Source organism: Ambystoma mexicanum, chromosome 13 (genome assembly GCF_040938575.1).
Source record: "Ambystoma mexicanum isolate Mex_15411 chromosome 13, UKY_AmexF1_1, whole genome shotgun sequence".
NCBI lineage: Eukaryota > Metazoa > Chordata > Amphibia > Caudata > Ambystomatidae > Ambystoma > Ambystoma mexicanum.
The window spans coordinates 26,100,617-26,120,978 of NC_090938.1; the positions used below are offsets into that span (position 1 = coordinate 26,100,617).

Here is a 20,362-nt window from a genome sequence, read left to right on the forward strand (position 1 = left end):
CAGAGCAGAGAGTTTCAACTCAGCTGGAACTCTTGGACGTAAAAGGCGCGTGTTTGGCCGCGTGCGCCTGGGCTGCATACGCAGGGAAGTCGAGGAGTCGATCATTCATAGGTTTCAATCCCTTTAGTAAGTCTAGAACCATGTCCCGAGGAACAGGGTTGAAATCAAATAGTGTAGGCGGCGAGGGAGTGAGTGAAAGGACCTTAGATTTAATGGTAGGTTGGCCTCAATGCTTGGCTCAGGTTCTGGTCAATTGCTTCCTGAATCTTATCAATTTTATGAATAAAAAAGGTGTTAAAAGCTTTCGCTTGAGATGCAGAGGATGCTAGAGCCCCTGGGGTGCAGTTAGGGTGAAGTAAACCTGAAATCACAGCAAACACTTCTCCTGGTCCATTAAACTTAGCCTTAACTTGAAAGGTCGCGACTTTATAGTTTTGTGAGACTGTTTCGACATTTAGTCCAGAAGTGATCATTGTATGTTCTGGACAGTCTTCTTCCTGAAAAGCTGCCACGCAACAGTCACCAGTTTATTTGAGGGGACTCTTTTTGTGCCTGGACCTGCCGGTCATGTTTATTGTTATATGACTGAAACTTTTAATTAAAAGATTTGACACAAAACATAAACAAATAAAACCTGCCACTAAAACCTACCACTCTGTGCCCCATTAAATGAGTGACGCAGCACACCAGCTACCATTCAGCAAACGCTTAACCCCTTAAGTGCCAAGGACGAGTATGCTTGTCCTTTTTGCATAGGCTTGCATAATGGCCTGGCACTTAAGCCAATTGTTCTCCTTTTCCTAATGGCCAATGGCTACCCCCCACCTTTCCAAGCCCTTGTGGCCCCGGAAGAGCCCAAGATGCTTTGCTTTAAGCGCTCCCTGACTGCCGGGCTCAGCGGCGGCCTTCCCGGTGACCTGCCTTAGCCTGGGCAGGGCTAGTACTAGGGCCGTGAAACACACATGGAGTTCTTGCTCAGTCATGCTAGCCACACCCTTTGCAAATCATGGTAAGAGGGAGACACATGGCTGCCAAGTTGCTCGTGACCCCTACCGAGGTTAGAGGCCTGCAAGCTTGGGTGGCAGACTGCCTAGGCACATACGAGAACACGTGTGTATTTCAAACAGACTTTATTTCAGAATTACATACATGTAATAAACTGCAATCGCCCCCAACGCTTTCCTTGTCCTGCTTTCCAGTAAGGTGTACCCTACACAGGCGCTTCACGAGACTCATATGGAAAGTCTACCGATGTTTAGAAAGGGGCGTGATGTTCACGGTGGAGTACGCTGGGGAAGCAGGCGGTGTGGCGGATCCAGGAGCCCTGGCCCACTTCAGGCCCAGTTGCAGCAGGAGCAGCTGGCGTCGAAGACCAGGCCGGTCTGGCAGGCCTGCTGGTAGGTCTGCCCGTTCAGACAGTTGTAGAAGCCGTTCTTCTGAATTGGATTTGGGTAGAGGCCGTTGGCTTTGCCAGCACAGAATCCGCTGCCACCAGAGCTGCTTCCGCCACCGCCACCACTGGGGGGCGCTGGAGCGGCGGTGGCTGGAGGGGCTGGCGCTGCTGTGACGGGGACTGCGGGGGCGCTGCAACCTGCAAGGGACACAGATGAAGAGGTGCTGTTTATTCATCCCAGCCCCCACCTCTTCTTCATCAGAACAGTGCAGTAGAGATTGTGCTGCGCGTGTGACTTCCTGGCAGTCGGGGCAGAAACACCACTGAATTATCCGTTAATGCACACGATTAATGAACTAAGATGTGGGACTCACCTGAAGCCTGCACCCCAAGAGTAGCCTTCAGGGCGCTGATGAGCGGGAACTTGCCCTGGTTACAGAAGGTGCCGGTGAAGTCGTCCAGGTCGATGGCCCACACCATGGCGCCCCCCAGGTTGTTCTTCATGAGCCACTGAGCCTGTGGGAAGAAGGGGGGCAGGGTTAGGTCATGTTACTGGTTATCGACCTTAAGGACCAGTCCATTAACACAGATATCCCGATAGCTGGTCAAGCGATGTAGCGCACCTTGAGGGTGAAGCTCTTGACGTTGTCGTATCCAAGCCACTGGTTGCCCTGGTAGGCGTAGGGGACCTCTTCAGCAGAGGACCAGACGTCAGTGGCCCCGTTCTTCAGGAAGGTGCAGATCTGCAGGAATTGGAGAATTTGGAAACACCTCTGGTTAAAATGGTGAAAAACCCCAAGGCAGCACAGCACCTACCACGTAGCACAGGGCCGCCTGGCGCAGACACAACCCTCAAACCAGTTAACGGTTTCAAAATACCAGGAAGATAAGGAGCGTCCAGTTCTGCTTTTTATAACAAGCTCTGAAAGGAAGTGCTCCCACATTGAGGGTGAAGCAATAACGAGAGTTCAATCAGCAACCTTAAAAGGCTAGCCTGGCAGTTATTAGAGAGAGGGGTGAACGTGTCAGGCAGGTATTATGTTGGGGTACAGGCTTCTTATACATAGCTCCGAGCTCAGAGCCTTCAGGCGCTCCTGGTGTTTATGCATAACCAGGGCCTCCTCTCAATCACTCCAAAGTCTGCTGTTGACTTAACCCTGAATCACCTACCTCGTAGTAGGCCCAGAATCCGGCCTGCCTGGTGTAGGGGCCAGCGGGACCCGCTCCAGAGGTGGGGGCCCCGATGCCGGTGTTGGACGGGTTGCTCAGGATGAAGGTGTGCCCGTAGGTGGGGAACCCCACGATGAGCTTGGAAGCGGGGGCGCCGTTGCTCAGCCAGTAGTTCATGACGTAATCCTGCAAAGACAGCATTAAGGGTCAGGCCATGGTGTGTGAGTATTCTTACATTCTCTCGAAGATTATCTAGTCATATTTTCGTTTTAAAAAACTAATTTTAAAAGAGCAAAAAATGTATGTCTTCTTAAATTTCGTTTTTAAAATAAAGTCGTTTTGTGGTGTTAATCATCGAAAATATGACTGTAGATCCTTCTAAAGTAAAGGCCTAGTCTAGGGGGTTAGAGGAGTTCCCCCCCTTAAATGTTTAATAAGAAAAAAATACTACTATGATTGCAAAATGTTGGTCATTTATTTAATGATGTGTGGAAATTATAAACAAATATACATATGGTTTACCTGCCATGTTATGCCTAAAACGTCCACTAGATGGCAGAATATGACAGAAACAATATGTGATACGAGAATATAAACGACAACATTCTTCAAACGAAATAAAAAAGTTTTGCAGTTTATTTAAATGGATTTTTCTCACAGGATTAAAATACCTATAATTGTGTGACTCAAAAAAGGGCATTAAATGACAGGTACTCACAACGTTCAGGTAGGCGTTGGCCCCGGTGGCAGCGGGGTTGGTGTATAGGGGGCTGTTCTCGCCGGTGTACCCCTCCCAGGATCCGTGCAAGTCGTACGTCATGACGTGGATGTAGTCTAGAGCCCTGTGCAGGGAATTAACATTTGTAAGCGGGGTGCCACCGTGAAACATTAGCTGCACGAGGCGCTATATTTTAAATGGGCACAATGCGCCCCCCAGCTTTGCCCTGCCAGGACCTTGCAGAGCCATCATGATGTGTTATTTATACAGAGAACATATTTACAGAAGAGCTGTCCCCGCGGGTCCCATGGAGGACGGTGAGACAGTGACTTCTCCCTAGAGAGGTGCCCCACACCCAGCGCAGGAGGGAGCGCTGTACTCACGCCGAGAGCGCAGGGATCTGGTAGCCAGCCTGGATGTTGGAGACCCCTCCTGCGACGGCGGCTGTGACCAGGAGCCGGGCCCTGTTGCTCTGTGTGGCCTCCTGCTGGAAGGCGGCCAGCATTTCCTGGCGAAGAGAGAGGAGCAGTTTATTGAGGTCCGTCACAGCAGCACCTGAACATGCGTGTGATTTAACACGCGCAGCTTCCCTTCATGGGTGATCCTGAAAGTGGGGGAAGCACTTCCTCCCTAACCCGCCATAAAAAGGTGGAGTAGCCTGAGTCTCGCGACAGCATGTCCGTCCTGACAGGGATGTCCTGCTACTACCTCTGTCCACCTGTCACCTGTTCTTTAGAACTATTCTGTCCTCTGCAACTGTATCTGTAACATCTGTTCTATGCTCAAGCGCCCAGATGCCTCAGGGTTAGGCGCGCTGTACAAATAATAAACTAAACTAGATTTCTGGGTGTGTGGGTGAACCCCATTTTATCAGTTGGCAGGCACCCTATTTTGGGGGATTTACTGCATATTCCTCACCTGGACCAGGGTAGTAAAGAGCTGTTTGTCTTGAGGGGGGCTTCCCCTGGAGCCTGGGTACTCCCAATCGAAGTCCAACCCATCAAACTCGTACTGACGCAGGAACTTGATGACGGACGTGATGAAGGTCTGGCGGGTCTGAGGGGTGGCGACCATGGCGGTGAATCTGAGGATGAAATGAATGTTTAGAGCATTTCAAGGTACCGTTCAGACGTGAACCTTTCAGGCTAGCATTCAGACATCAACATTTCAGGTTAGCATTCAGACGTGAACTTTTCAGGCTAGCATTCAGACATCAACATTTCAGGTTAGCATTCAGACGTGAACTTTTCAGGCTAGCATTCAGACATCAACATTTCAGGCTAGCTTTTAGACGTGAACCTTTCAGGCTAGCATTCAGACATCAACATTTCAGGTTAGCATTCAGACGTGAACTTTTCAGGCTAGCATTTAGACGTGAAACTTTCAGGTTAGCATTCAGACGTGAACCTTTCAGGCTAGCATTCAGACGTGAACCTTTCAGGCTAGCATTCAGACATCAACATTTCAGGTTATCATTCAGACGTGAACATTTCAGGTTTGCATTCAGACATCAACATTTCAGGTTAGCATTCAGACGTGAACCTTTCAGGCTAGCATTCAGACGTGAACTTTTCAGGCTAGCATTCAGACGTGAACTTTTCAGGCTAGCATTCAGACGTGAACCTTTCAGGATAACATTAATTGGTGAATGTTTCAGGGCAGGACCCAGGCACTAGCCAGAATACATAAAGCCCATTTTCTAAAGAAGATTGCACATACACATCCATGACTGAATCATGAGACTCACGGTGCCGTGCCGAAGTTCCATCCGCCAATCGCCAGCAAAGTCTTGAGCGCTCCATTCCTATGATGTGGATGAAAGGGATTTAGAATTAGAAAATATAGCGCCATTTTTTAAGTAATCTAGCTGCTTACTCGAAGTAAACAGGCAGCAAAGGTTTCCTCTAAAGGAAACCTGAAGCTCTATGTCAGCATACATGATGGCATACATGATGGCATACATGATGGCATAATCCACACATGCCAGAGTGATTGACTCTAAAATATACACTGGGCTCGCCGTGGAACTGGCCTTCAGGTGACCCTCTCCCTATTGTTCTCTGTGCTATTTCTGAACTTATGAATTTCACTCTAGACTCGTTCTACTTAAATACTTGTTATCTGTATTCCCCTTCACCCCTGGCCCCCACCCACAGCTGCTTCAGGCCCACTACTCACTGGTTCTTGAGGTTCTGGAAGGAGCTGTAGAGGGTCACGTCGTTCCACTCAATGGTTGTGATCTGGTTGTTGGACATGCCGGCGAAGGCATAGATCAGGTGAGTACACAGGCACGGGTCGATGTTGTCCGGCTTGAACTTGCCCAAGCCGGGCCGGTACTGGGCCCAGTTGGTGAAGTAGCATGTCAGCTGGTAGGCGGAGCCTGCAGTGGGGGAGGAGAGGGTTATGAAGCACGTGCAGTAGAGTGCTGTTTTTCATGCGCACCACAGGTTGTGGACCTCCCTTGACTACAACAGCTCCCATGTGTAGGGTAATGCGGGGCGTAGTGATGGGGGATCAGTGTACAATGCATGAAGCTCACCCCCCAAGCGTAGCAATTTCCCCCTCCTTAGGCCCCACATACAGGATGCACCGCCCACCCCCTATGTTACAAGGACCCACAATTCTCTGCAACATGAATAACATGCCTGGTGCCACAGTGCAACCTCTGTGGCAAGTGTTAACACCGCAAGTGCCTGGCTGATGGACTAGGCCTCTCCTTTTGAGGCAGAGGGTAGTCAGGTGCCCTTTTCCCAAAGGGGTCGGCCTCCCACTCCTCATTAAGACCCTCTGGCAGATGTTGCAAGAGGAAGAGCAAACTTTGCCTCAGATTGAAATTCTCTGCCCCTTTCACACTAAATGATGCTGCCCAGGGGTGTTGCGAGGCCTGGAAAAGACCCGGGGCTGCGCTAATGTCAGGACTGTCAGGACGCGGGGCTAGCTAGCATGTTGGCTGTAGCCCCATAGCTTCTATCTGGGGCTACACAACCAAAAGACCAGGGGCTATAGCCCCCTCTTCACACCTCAGCAACGCCTCTGATACTAAAGGCGAAAACATGGGCAGCAAAAGGGGGCAACCCAGCTGCTATGGAGACGAAGTCAGGCTGCCTAACTCACACACAATCATTCACACGCTGTGTGACATTTCAACCCCACAACTGCCCTTCCACAACCCTACAAGGCATGTGCAATGTTGGCCGAAGCCCACGCGTGCCCCTCGAGACACCCTCAGCAATATGATTGTTTTAAAGGAGAATTCTTGTTAATTATAGCATGGTTTGTGACACGGGCGGTAGTGCGTCGGGCACCATGCTACACAGGTTCCCTCTGGCACTGTAGGGCTTGTCAGGGGTTGGGCGCCCTGTTCCCTCTGGCACGCTAGGGCGTGCCAGGTTTGGGCGCCATGCTACACGGGTTCCCTCTGGCACTGTAGGGCTTGTCAGGGGTTGGGCGCCATGTTCCCTCTGGCACTCTAGGGCGTGCCAGGTTTGGGCACCATGCTACACGGGTTCCCTCTGGCACTGTAGGGCTTGTCAGGTTTGGGGGCCATGTTCTCTCTGGCAATCTAGGGCGTGTCAGGTTTGGGCGCCATGCTACACGGGTTCCCTCTGGACTGTAGGCCTTGTCAAGTTTGGGCGCCATGCTACACGGGTTCCCTCTGGCACTGTAGGGCTTGTCAGGTTTGGGCGCCATGCTACACGGGTTCCCTCTGGACTGTAGGGCTTGTCAAGTTTGGGCGCCATGCTACACGGGTTCCCTCTGGCACTGTAGGGCTTGTCAGGTTTGGGCGCCATGCTACCCGGGTTCCCTCTGGCACTGTAGGGCTTGTCAGGTTTGGGCGCCATGCTACACGGGTTCACTCTGGCACTGTAGGGCGTGTCAGGTTTGGGCGCCATGCTACACAGTTTCCCTCTGGCACTGTAGGGCTTGTCAGGGGTTGGGCGCCATGTTCCCTCTGGCTCTCTAGGGCGTGTCAGGTTTGTGCGCCATGCTACACAGGTTCCTTCTGGCATTGCAGGGCTTGTTAGATTTGGGCGCCATGTTCCCTCTGGCACTCTAGGGCATGTCAGGTTTGGGCGCCATGCTACACAGTTTCCCTCTGGCACTGCAGGGCTTGTCGGGTTTGGGTGCCATGCTACACAGGTTCCCTCTGGCACTGCAGGGCTTGTCAGGTTTGGGCGGCATGTACCCTCTGGCACTCTAGGGCGTGTCACGTTTGGGCGCCATGCTACACAGGCTCGTCAGGTTTGGGCACCATGCTACACAGGTCCCTTCTGCCACTGTAGGGCTTGTCAGGTTTGGGCACCATGTTCCCTCTGGCATTGTAGGGCTTGTCAGGTTTGGGCGCCATGCTACACAGGCTCCCTCTGCCACTGTAGGGCTTGTCAGGTTTGGGCGCCATGCTACACAGGTTCCCTCTGGCACTGCAGGGCTTGTCAGGGGTTAGGCGCCATGTTCCCTCTGGCACTCGAGGGCGTTTCAGGTTTGGGCGCCATGCTACACAGGTTCCCTCTGGCACTGTAGGGCTTGTCAGGGGTTAGGCGCCATGTTCCCTCTGGCACTCTAGGGCGTGTCAGGTTTGGGTGCCATGCTACACAAGTTCCCTCTGGCACTGCAGGGCTTGTCAGGTTTGGGCGCCATGCTACACAGGTTCCCTCTGGCAATGCAGGGCTTGTCAGGTTTGGGCGCCATGCTACACAGGTTCCCTCAGTCACTGCACGGCTTGTCAGGGGTTGGGCGCCATGTTCCCTCTGGCACTCTAGGGCGTGTCACGTTTGGGCGCCATGCTACACAGGTTCGTCGGGTTTGGGCGCCATGCTACACAGGTTCGTCGGGGTTTGGGCGCCATGCTACACAGGTTCGTCAGGTTTGGGCGCCATGCTACACAGGTTCCTTCTGGCACTGTAGGGCTTGTCAGGTTTGGGCACCATGTTCCCTCTGGCATTGTAGGGCTTGTCAGGTTAGGGCGCCATGCTACACAGGTTCCCTCTGGCACTGCAGGGCTTGTCAGGTTTGGGCGCCATGCTACACAGGTTCCCTCTGGCAATGCAGGGCTTGTCAGGTTTGGGCGCCATGCTACACAGGTTCCCTCTGGCACTGTAGGGCTTGTCAGGTTTGGGCACCATGCTACACAGGTTCCCTCTGGCACTGCAGGGCTTGTCAGGTTTGGGCGCCATGCTACACAGGTACCCTCTGGCAATGCAGGGCTTGTCAGGTTTGGGCGCCATGCTACACAGGTTCCCTCTGGCAATGCAGGGCTTGTCAGGTTTGGGCGCCATACTACACAGGTTCCCTCTGGCACTGCACGGCTTGTCAGGGGTTGGGCGCCATGTTCCCTCTGGCACTCTAGGGCGTGTCACGTTTGGGCGCCATGCTACACAGGTTCGTCGGGTTTGGGCGCCATGCTACACAGGTTCGTCGGGTTTGGGCGCCATGCTACACAGGTTCCTTCTGAAGCAAGAATTAAAGACCTCTTACCTATCTGCGCGTTGACCAGCAGAGCCAGACCTGAAAGGCGAGCACACATGATTACAATACAGAAAGCAGTAAAAAGCAAAAATCACAGCAGACCCGGGCAAGGGGCAGACCTGGGCAAGGGGCAGACCCGGGCAAAGGGCAGACCTGGGCACCCCGAGTCCATCAGCACCCTGGAGCCCTCCACTTCCCCCGCCTACAGGGTTCATCTGAGGAACGTGGCTTAATCGCAGGGAGAAGCCTCACAACCACTCATGGGGTGGGGACGCTACACACCACATGGCATTAATAGGGGACGGGGTGCCTCTCCCAACGCGACCTGTGGGTTTCCACCCCCTCTAACTCTAACTAACCCTTTCCCCAAACCTATGTGTTGTTTTTTACTTTTCAAAATGTGATGTCACAATAAATGTTTTCCAATTAGGGAGCTATTGATCATTGCTGTAATATTTTCTTTGCAGCGGCAGACTTCCCCGTCTGGCGCCCCCCGCAGGTCATCTCTGGTGGGGGCAGCTTCTTCAGATGTCAGCAGAGAGGTGGGCTGTAAACCGCCTGCTTTCCTCCCCCACCCCCAGCCCACCCTCAGCACTGTTTCCAGTCTCTCCTGTGAGGAAAGACTCATAGCACAGAACCCACCACGTACCATGAGTGCACTGCAGTGCACAGCAACACAGGTGACTCAGGATTTCACGCGCATTCTCTCGAGTGTGCCCTCCCCCGCTCCCTCCCCCCCAATGTGGCAGGCGTTTGTCACATTTGGGGGTGCGTAGGCCCAGCCCCAACTGTTGGAAAACTGCAAACCCCAAGGTATTTTCCTACTGGTGAAGGCAGAGAAAAGACATGTTTGCCCCCAACTGGAGGATTACAGACTTCGTGTGTGTACACTTGCACCGGAAGGACTGCAATGCCCCCATGGCCCTCACGGCAGGAAGGACTTGCATCACAGTGGCCCTCCCGCCCCACACCTTTCCTGCTAATGCCAGACCGGCTTAGCCACGACACGCCAATCCCCAAGACCCAGGCCTTTCAGGTCTGTACTCACCGGTGAGGAGGAGAAGTTTGCCCATGTTTGCGCCTGTTGCTGAGGAGGGCCTCGGCCACCCTTTTTATACAGTCAGGGCCCACGCATTATCAAGCGCCATGTTCCTTCGTGACCAATCGGATAAGGCCTGCAGTATCTCCAGCCGAAGAACCAATATTGGCATGTTACAGAACAAAGGACCCCCAGTACAGCACACACCACTATCATGTTTCCAGCACACGAGGATTGTGAGAAGTGAGGTAGGGTTTGGGTCCCGGGAAGGTCCGTGGTTGGTGCCCGGTACAGGGCGGCATGTCGAGCAGCCTAATCTCTGAGACCTTGTAGAAGGTTCATTCCACTCCGCTGAGCAAAGTCCCAGAAGTGGAGACCTCAGATTCACTGAAAACATGTGTGCCCCCTCCTGGAAAAGAACCCAGAATCCATGCAAGAGCCCAGCTGTGGCATCAACGGCAAAGTATTCAATACCTGAAGGGTGGGGCCGTAGAGAGGGGAGCCCTGCCCTGGTGCTCTAATGTGGAGGTCTGGGGCTGTAATAAGGAGCTAAGCTCCATCCTCCATGGAATGCTAGCCCTGCCCTGGTGCTCTAATGTGGAGGTCTGGGGCGATAACAAGAAGCACATATCCCCCCACCCCTCCATGGAATGCTAGCCCTGCCCTTGTGCTCTAATGTGGAGGTCTGGGGCTGTAATAAGGAGCTAAGCTCCATCCTCCATGGAATGCTAGCCCTGCCCTGGTGCTCTAATGTGGAGGTCTGGGGCGATAACAAGAAGCACATATCCCCCCACCCCTCCATGGAATGCTAGCCCTGCCCTGGTGCTCTAATGTGGAGGTCTGGGGCTGTAATAAGGAGCTAAGCTCCATCCTCCATGGAATGCTAGCCCTGCCCTGGTGCTCTAATGTGGAGGTCTGGGGCGATAACAAGAAGCACATATCCCCCCACCCCTCCATGGAATGCTAGCCCTGCCCTGGTGCTCTAATGTGGAGGTCTGGGGGTGTAATAAGGAGCTAAGCTCCATCCTCCATGGAATGCTAGCCCTGCACTGGTGCTCTAATGTGGAGGTCTGGGGCTGTAATAAGGAGCTAAGCTCCATCCTCCATGGAATGCTAGCCCTGCCCTGGTGCTCTAATGTGGAGGTCTGGGGCGATAACAAGAAGCACATATCCCCCCACCCCTCCATGGAATGCTAGCCCTGCCCTGGTGCTCTAATGTGGAGGTCTGGGGCTGTAATAAGGAGCTAAGCTCCATCCTCCATGGAATGCTAGCCCTGCCCTGGTGCTCTAATGTGGAGGTCTGGGGCGATAACAAGAAGCACATATCCCCCCACCCCTCCATGGAATGCTAGCCCTGCCCTGGTGCTCTAATGTGGAGGTCTGGGGGTGTAATAAGGAGCTAAGCTCCATCCTCCATGGAATGCTAGCCCTGCACTGGTGCTCTAATGTGGAGGTCTGGGGCTGTAATAAGGAGCTAAGCTCCATCCTCCATGGAATGCTAGCCCTGCCCTGGTGCTCTAATGTGGAGGTCTGGGGCTGTAATAAGGAGCTAAGCTCCATCCTCCATGGAATGCTAGCCCTGCCCTGGTGCTCTAATGTGGAGGTCTGGGGGTGTAATAAGGAGCTAAGCTCCTTCCTCCCTCTATGGAATGCTAGCCCTGCCCTGGTGCTCTAATGTGGAGGTCTGGGGCTGTAATAAGGAGCTAAGCTCCTTCCTCCCTCTATGGAATGCTAGCCCTGCCCTGGTGCTCTAATGTGGAGGTCTGGGGCTGTAATAAGGAGCTAAGCTCCATCCTCCCTCCATGGAATGCTAGCCCTGCACTGGTCGTCTAATGTGGAGGTCTGGGGCTGTAATAAGGAGCTAAGCTCCTTCCTCCCTCTATGGAATGCTAGCCCTGCCCTGGTGCTCTAATGTGGAGGTCTGGGGGTGTAATAAGGAGCTAAGCTCCTTCCTCCCTCCATGGAATGCTAGCCCTGCCCTGGTGCTCTAATGTGGAGGTCTGGGGGTGTAATAAGGAGCTAAGCTCCTTCCTCCCTCCATGGAATGCTAGCCCTGCCCTGGTGCTCTAATGTGGAGGTCTGGGGCTGTAATAAGGAGCTAAGCTCCATCCTCCCTCCATGGAATGCTAGCCCTGCACTGGTGGTCTAATGTGGAGGTCTGGGGGTGTAATAAGGAGCTAAGCTCCTTCCTCCCTCCATGGAATGCTAGCCTTGCACTGGCGGTCTAATGTGGAGGTCTGGGACTGTGTTAAGAAGCTTAGTTCCTCCATCCCTCCATGGAATGCTAGCCCTGCACTGGTGATCTAATGTGGAGGTCTGGGGCTATGTGTAGAAGCTAGGTTCCTTCATCCCTCCATGGAATGCTAGCCCTGCACTGGTGATCTAATGTAGAGGTCTGGGCTGTGTTTAGAAGCTAGGTTCCTTCATCCCTCCATGGAATGCTAGCCCTGCACTGATGATCTAATGTGGAGGTCTGGGGCTATGTGTAGAAGCTAGGTTCCTTCATCCCTCCATGGAATGCTAGCCCTGCACTGGTGATCTAATGTGGAGGTCTGGGGGTGTAATAAGGAGCTAAGCTCCTTCCTCCCTCTATGGAATGCTAGCCCTGCCCTGGTGCTCTAATGTGGAGGTCTGGGGGTGTAATAAGGAGCTAAGCTCCTTCCTTCCTCCATGGAATGCTAGCCTTGCACTGGTGGTCTAATGTGGAGGTCTGGGGGTGTAATAAGGAGCTAAGCTCCTTCCTCCCTCCATGGAATGCTAGCCTTGCACTGGTGGTCTAATGTGGAGGTCTGGGGGTGTAATAAGGAGCTAAGCTCCTTCCTCCATGGAATGCTAGCCCTGCCCTGGTGCTCTAATGTGGAGGTCTGGGGGTGTAATAAGGAGCTAAGCTCCTTCCTCCCTCTATGGAATGCTAGCCCTGCCCTGGTGCTCTAATGTGGAGGTCTGGGGGTGTAATAAGGAGCTAAGCTCCTTCCTCCCTCCATGGAATGCTAACCTTGCACTGGTGGTCTAATGTGGAGGTCTGGGGGTGTAATAAGGAGCTAAGCTCCTTCCTCCCTCCATGGAATGCTAGCCTTGCACTGGTGGTCTAATGTGGAGGTCTGGGACTGTGTTAAGAAGCTTAGTTCCACCATCCCTCCATGGAATGCTAGCCCTGCACTGGTGATCTAATGTGGAGGTCTGGGGCTATGTGTAGAAGCTAGGTTCCTTCATCCCTCCATGGAATGCTAGCCCTGCACTGGTGATCTAATGTAGAGGTCTGGGCTGTGTTTAGAAGCTAGGTTCCTTCATCCCTCCATGGAATGCTAGCCCTGTACTGATGATCTAATGTGGAGGTCTGGGGCTATGTGTAGAAGCTAGGTTCCTTCATCCCTCCATGGAATGCTAGCCCTGCACTGGTGATCTAATGTAGAGGTCTGGGCTGTGTTTAGAAGCTAGGTTCCTTCATCCCTCCATGGAATGCTAGCCCTGCACTGGTGGTCTAATGTGGAGGTCTGGGGCTGTGTTAAGAAGCTTCGTTCCTTTATCCCTCCATGGAATGTTAGCCCTGCACTGGTGTTTTAATGCAGAGGTCTGGGGCTTTGTTAAGAAGCTAAGTTCCTTCCTCCCTCCATGGAATGCTAGCCTTGCACTGGTGGTCTAATGTGGAGGTCTGGGGCTGTGTTAAGAAGCTTAGTTCCTTCATCCCTCCATGGAATGCTAGCCCTGCACTGGTGATCTAATGTGGAGGTCTGGGGCTATGTGTAGAAGCTAGGTTCCTTCATCCCTCCATGGAATGCTAGCCCTGCACAGGTGATCTAATGTAGAGGTCTGGGCTGTGTTTAGAAGCTAGGTTCCTTCATCCCTCCATGGAATGCTAGCCCTGCACTGGTGATCTAATGTGGAGGTCTGGGGCTATGTGTAGAAGCTAGGTTCCTTCATCCCTCCATGGAATGCTAGCCCTGCACTGGTGATCTAATGTAGAGGTCTGGGCTGTGTTTAGAAGCTAGGTTCCTTCATCCCTCCATGGAATAACTTATTCCGGCTAATAACTTCAAAAGTATAGTCAACCATCTTCTTGGAAAAAACCTCAAACAAACTTCCAAAACACTGTTTCTAGGAGACCTCAATCTTGGATTTAATGATAAACTCGACAAAGAAGCTGCCACCCTCGCAAGAAACCTCACAGATTTAGGATTCACACAAATAATCACTGCCCCCACCCATAATAAAGGCCGCATCTTAGACTGGGTGGCAGATCACAACTGTGGATCCACTCTCAACTCTAACACAGCCCTCCCATGGTCTGATCACAACTGCCTCCAATTCTGCATCCCCATATCATCTTACTCCAAACCTCTAAAACCTGCACCGGCCACGCTAGCCAGAAGTGCCAAAAAACTCACAGCAGACAATATACGTCCCTTCCTTAACACCCCATGCCTAGCACCCCCATTTTCCTCCAACCCCAACACTCTAGCAGAGATCTTCAAAAACACGCTCACCATGGCCATCAATACCGCAGCCCCTCTTGAAAACAAAAAAGAAAAAAAATCGTTTCATTCTAACTCATGGTTCACGGATGACTTACTAAATCTGCGCCAACGTAAGCGCCAAGCCCTCAAAACATGGCAGGCCAATCCCTGTGAGGCCCCCAAAGTAGACTTCCTTTGTATCTCTAAAAAATACAAAAATGCCATATTCAAGGCGAAGTCAGAAACCTACAATAAACGTATCCTGGAAGCCAACTCCCACTCAAAAGAGCTCTTCACCATCCCCCCTATCTGCACAGATGAGATCGTTAAGGATGAAGCCTGGTGCAATAGCATCCAAACAGCGATGTTAAATAAAATAGACCTTCTCCAAACTAAAATAGCAGAACACTTTAAGGCTCTACACCCCCAACAGACCCTCTCCGTCAATACCGCCAAAGATAAGCACACCTCAAAATTCAATTTTTCGCCAATCACCGAGTCGGACACTCTCCACATCCTTAAACAGCTCAAACCATCTCAATGCAAAGGCGACATTTGCCCCCCCAACATAATCAAAGAGTGTGCTGCACCCCTCGCACCGATCATCACAGCTTTCATTAATGCCTCATTCAAGACGGGTAAAGTCCCGGACAGCCTTAAAGAGGCGTGGGTACGCCCGCTCTTAAAGAAACCAACCTTGGACCCCACCCAACCTAACAATTACCGGCCTATTACAACGGTTCCATTTCTCTTAAAAATCCTAGATAAAGCTGCACATATGCAGATACAGGCCTACCTGGAAAACAACTTTGTCCTAGGCAAAAGGCAGTCCGGATTCCGTAAAGGTCATGGAACTGAAACTGCGTTACTAGATCTGAAGAATCAAATCACCCTAATCCTAGATAAAGGCAAGCCGGCCCTCCTGCTCCTCCTAGACCTTTCAGCGGCTTTTGATTTAGTCGATCATGCCATTCTCACGAACCACCTAACTCAGGCCGCTCATTTCTCCAAACAAGCCACAAATTGGAATACCTCTTTCCTCAAAGGAGAGTGATGAAAGTGTTCTCCAATATAGCCAACGCAGAGCCTACCACCATCAGGTATGGAGTCCCTCAGGGTTCATGTACAGCTCCCACTCTCTATAATCTTTTCACCAAAACTCTCTTTGACAAATTGGACGCACTTGGGATCACATACACCAACTACGCTGACGATACCCAAGTACTCCTCCCGCTCACAGGACACTACCTCCAGGACGCAACCACCCTCCAGAATATATACGCCACCATCCAAGCATGGATGGCCACGAATGGCCTGTGTCTTAACGGTGACAAGACCGAAATTCTCATCCTTGGCCAAAAATCCACTCTCAAGAATCTCGACCCTCCCTACACAAACTTCTGCATAGACAATTGTGTCATCCCAGTTCTACCTTCTGTAAAAACACTAGGAGTCCACATTGACGCATCACTATCCATGGACAAGCAAGTCAACTCCATTGTCTCTGCCTCCGCTCTGAGCACTAAGCTCATTAATGCCATTAAACCATTCCTAACCAAAGATAATTGCCTATCTATTGCAAGAGCCACCATAGGAGCCAAGATAGATTATTGTAATGCACTACTGGCTGGTACTTCCATCACTAATCTCAATAAACTCCAAACAACACAAAATAATGCACTAAGAGCAGCCCTCAATATACCTAAACGGGACCACATCGCGCAAGCCAGAAAGGCAGCACACTGGCTACCTGTCAAAGAGCGCATCACATTCAAAATACTTACCACTGCACATAAATGTATTCACCTATCTGCACCTTCCTACCTGTCTGACACGCTAGTCAGATCGCACTCCACTAGACCAACCAGACAATGCCACACCAACCAGCTTAGGGTCCCACGCATCAAACGAGCCAGAGCAGGTGGAATAAGCTTCCCTTACATTGCACCGAAGCTATGGAACGCACTACCTAGCACACTCAGAGCAGAAACATCTCTCATTGCCTTCCGAAAAAAACTGAAAACCACCTTGTTCAACTAGCTCGTCGTACAACATCATCTCCTCTTCCTTTCCTATCTTCTCCTTACTACTCTCTTGTAACTAAGTAATGACTTCTTTGTATGTATAACAAGTCATCTCTGTAACAAGCGCCATGATGCCCTCTGGGCTGTATGTGCGCTTAACAAATGCGAATAAATAAATAAATAAATAAATGCTAGCCCTGCACTGGTGGTCTAATGTGGAGGTCTGGGGCTGTGTTAAGAAGCTTAGTTCCTTCATCCCTCCATGGAATGCTAGCCTTGCACTGGTGATCTAATGATGAGGTCTGGGGCTGTGTTAAGAAGCTAAGTTCCTTCATCCCCCCATGGAATGCTAGCCTTGCACTGGTGGTCTAATGTGGAGGTCTGGGGCTATAACAAGAAGCTAATATCCCTCATCCCTCCATAGAATACTAGCCTTGCACTGGTGATCTAATATTCAGGTCTGGGGCCGTGTTAAGGAGCTGAGTTCCTTTCTTCCCTCCATGTATTGCTATCCCTGAACTGGTGATGGAATGATGAGCTCTGGGGCTGTGTTAAGATACGAAGTTCCTTCATCCCCTCCTCCCCCCATGGAATGCTAGCCTTGCACTGGTGGTCTAATGTGGAGATCTAGGACTGCGTTAAGAAGCTAAGTATCTTCATCACCCCATGGAATGCTAACCCTACACTGGTGATCTAATGTTGAGGTCTGGGGCTGTGTTAAGGAGATAAGCTCCTTCCTCCCTCCATGGAATGCCAGCCATCCACTGGTGATCTAATGTTAAGGTCTGGGGCTGTGTTAAGAAGCTTAGTTCCTTCATCCCTCGCTGGAATGCTAGCCTTGCACTGGTGATCTAATGTTCAGGTCTGGGGCTGTGTTAAGAAGCTAAGTTCCTTCATCGCTCCATGGAATGCTAGCCCTGCACTGGTGATGGAATGCTTAGGTCTGGGGCTGTGTTAAGAAACTAAGTTCCTTCATCGCTCCATGGAATGCCAGCCCTGAACTGGTGATCTAATGTGGATGTCTGGGCTGTGTTAAGAAGCTAAGCTCCTTTCTCCCTCCATTGGAATGCTATCCTTGCACTGGTGGTCCAATGTGGAGGTATGGGGCTGTGTTAAGGAGCTGAGTTCCTTCCTTCCTCCATGGATTGCTAGCCCTGCACTGGTGATCTAATGTTGAAGTCTGGGGCTGGGTTAAGAAGCTAAGTTCCTTCATCGCTCCATGGAATGGTAGCCTTGCACTGGTGATCTAATGTTGAGGTCTCAGGCTTTATTAAGGAGGTAAGTTCCTTCTTCCCTCCATGGAATGCTAGCCTTGCACTGGTGATCTAATGATGAGGTCTGGGGTTGTGTTAAGAAGCTAAGTTCCAGAAATACAAAGTATAGGTGGTCACCACGGAGATTCCCGCTGAAATCAGTTATATCTACTGCAATTTGTTTGTTAAAAAATGTTTTGACCTGGAGCTACCAGTCTGTAAAAGGTCCTCGTGGTCTAATGTTGAGGTCTGGGGCTGTGTTAAGAAGCTACGTTTCTTCATTGCTCCATGGAACGCTAGCCTTGCACTGAAAACATATAACTGAGGTGTTTACTAACCATTATATATTTTGTGAAGGTCTGACTGGGCAAGCGGTCCGGAGGAATTGTTTAACCAATAATGAGCACAACGCAGGGCAGATATTCATGTGCCAAAAGTAGTAAAGGTCCTGGCTCAAATGAAGTTTGGGAGAACCCACATTCCAGGTGCAAACATTCTAGCAGCTAAACTTTGGAGGAAGCCTAGCGAACTGACAACACAACATATTGTAAATCTAACCCTGGACAGCAAGGAAGACGAACAGTCAGCGCTTGATCTTGGGCAACCCACCAGTGTTTTTTAGGAAAAGCTTGCAGAGCAAAATGCCTCATAGAGGCCAATCTACATGCTCAGAGACCGCAGAGTGCTGTGCACGGTTTTGTCTAACAGGTTACCTACCGAGCACAGTGATAATCTTAATTCACACTACAACCAGAATGGGTTAAGGTGTTAACACATTAAAAGGTTGAGCATGAGGTTTTTAGGGTGAGATGTTGAGAGGTCGACTGGCGGTGAGTTCAGTTGTAAAGCGATTAGAGGTATGCTGATTAGGGTATAGTAAATGTGGTACTGGGATTTTTTTGTGGCAGGCCCAAAGCTTTGGAATTCCATTCTGTTTCCTCTACTCAAGCTTTAGGATTTCAACCTCTTTAAATCACACTTAAAAATGCATTTATTTGTTTAAATCTTCTCAGTCTTTTGCTAGGGTTCTCAAAGCCCTGATGCCTATGGTGAAAGTATTGCGCTATACAAGTACCTGATTTATTGATTGATAGGGCTTCGGATCAAAAAAGAGGAATAGGTGAATGAGTGGGATGCTGGGGGTTCAGGTGACCTAGGTGCTGGTGAATGGAAAGGAGCAGGTGGATGTTGAAAAGGGCGAAAACAATGCATCTGTTGAAGATGAGGAATGGTGGATTGCATCCTCTGGATACTGGATTATGCCACCAGGTATCCAGAGTCTTTCCCCTTGAAATGCAACAACACAAAGAATATTCTGAAGGTGCTTATCCTATTCTTCATCAATTGAAGGCTCCTGACAGAAATATTCACTAACCAAGGAAGCGGTTTTATGTCTATGCTGAGGGTGAGATGAAAGACCTCATGAACATTAAGACACTGAGAATGTTGGGGTACCATCCTCAGACTGACGGGCTGTTGGAAAGTTTTAACTATACTCTCAACAGCATTTCAAGAAGGTGGTCTCTAAGTAGGACCATTTAATTCCATAGACTTATTTTTGCTCTAAGAAAGATGCCCTAATCATCCACGGGGGGCTCTCCTTGTTATCAGGTGTGTAGCCCAAACACTATAGATGTCTTGGATTTCATGAGAGAAGTGGGAAGGGTCTGGGAGTCAACAGACCAATGATCACCCTATGGTGCAGAACACCAGGTAATACAAGAAAAATGTGCAAAGCCTGGTAAAAGCTCATCTTGAAACAGCCCAGGATTGGCAAAAGAAAGCATACAACAAAGAACTTAAGCTATGTACCTTTCCAGGTGCCTCGCTGCACAGTACGCAATGATACAGACACAGATCAGTTCCGTGAGGACACAATTGTACCCATCACCAACCAGACGGAGACAGACTCTTACCAACTCCGAACACCATTGCATTGTGACACGGACAAGGCCTTTATAAGGTTGGGCTGTGTGCCCCTCCGCACTTAACGGATGGATGACTAATGGTAAAAGCAACTAAGAAATTGGTCCTGATGAAGATGACTAAAACAACAGATCATTGAAATCGTTCAACTAGCAACTATGCAAATATCTCCAAGTCACATGAGACAATTGCTTGAGAGCAACAACTATGAATGACCAGTGTCTACATGACAACAGATTGGTTTAAGTGTCACTCATATTCATTGATAATTACTGCAAATATAAAGGAATAGACACTGCAGCAATTACCTTGCGAAAACATGAAAAATAGTTCACATATCATTCACGTATCCCAGCAATCCACATAATAGATACAAAGGATTTTCTTAATTTTTCGAGTGCTCACACGCTCCCCTTTTCTCTTTTTAAAGCCTACTTTTTTAAGGGTGGTCGAAGACACTTCAGGGAGGGATAATAAATGACATGGCAGTATACCATTCACCAAATACTCTCCCGTGAACTGCTCTACCACCTCTTCAGTTATGGGACAGGTTCCCAGATTGATTTTAATAAGACATGATTCTCATTGTGGTATCAGGTTAAGTTCACCTCTCTCCCTATTCTGTTAGACAGGCGGTAGGTACCCCAGCACATTCTAGGGTTAGAACACCATAGAGGGATAGGGTGTTCTTCAGTGAGGGCGAGGACTAGGGAACGCAATAACAGTTCACAAAGAAATCCTTTATAAAATAATGATTTTGCTCCTGTTTCTGTTCTGTGTGCTAACGTTATGTTAATATAACAGGAAGCACTAATTCCCCCATACAAGGCGTATATAGCAAATAACCTTGAGTTTGTTGTCTGTGATCCCCCACCCCACACAAAATGCCAGCCCCATGACCCCCACCCTCCTAGCCTAG

At 50.3% G+C, this 20,362-nt stretch overlaps 1 protein-coding gene across 1 annotated transcript; it reads right to left on the reverse strand.

Moving 5' to 3' along the window:
- Positions 1-1,113: 1,113 nt before the first annotated feature.
- LOC138520765 (acidic mammalian chitinase-like) lies at positions 1,114-5,637 on the reverse strand. Its single transcript, XM_069633054.1, has 9 exons — positions 5,460-5,637; positions 5,029-5,085; positions 4,200-4,365; positions 3,665-3,789; positions 3,282-3,405; positions 2,564-2,749; positions 2,017-2,136; positions 1,768-1,909; positions 1,114-1,591 (listed from the first exon to the last, which is right to left on the reverse strand). The coding sequence occupies exons 1-9, from the start codon at positions 5,534-5,536 to the stop codon at positions 1,335-1,337; spliced, it is 1,254 nt and encodes a 417-aa protein (XP_069489155.1). The 5' UTR covers positions 5,537-5,637; the 3' UTR covers positions 1,114-1,334.
- Positions 5,638-20,362: the final 14,725 nt, after the last annotated feature.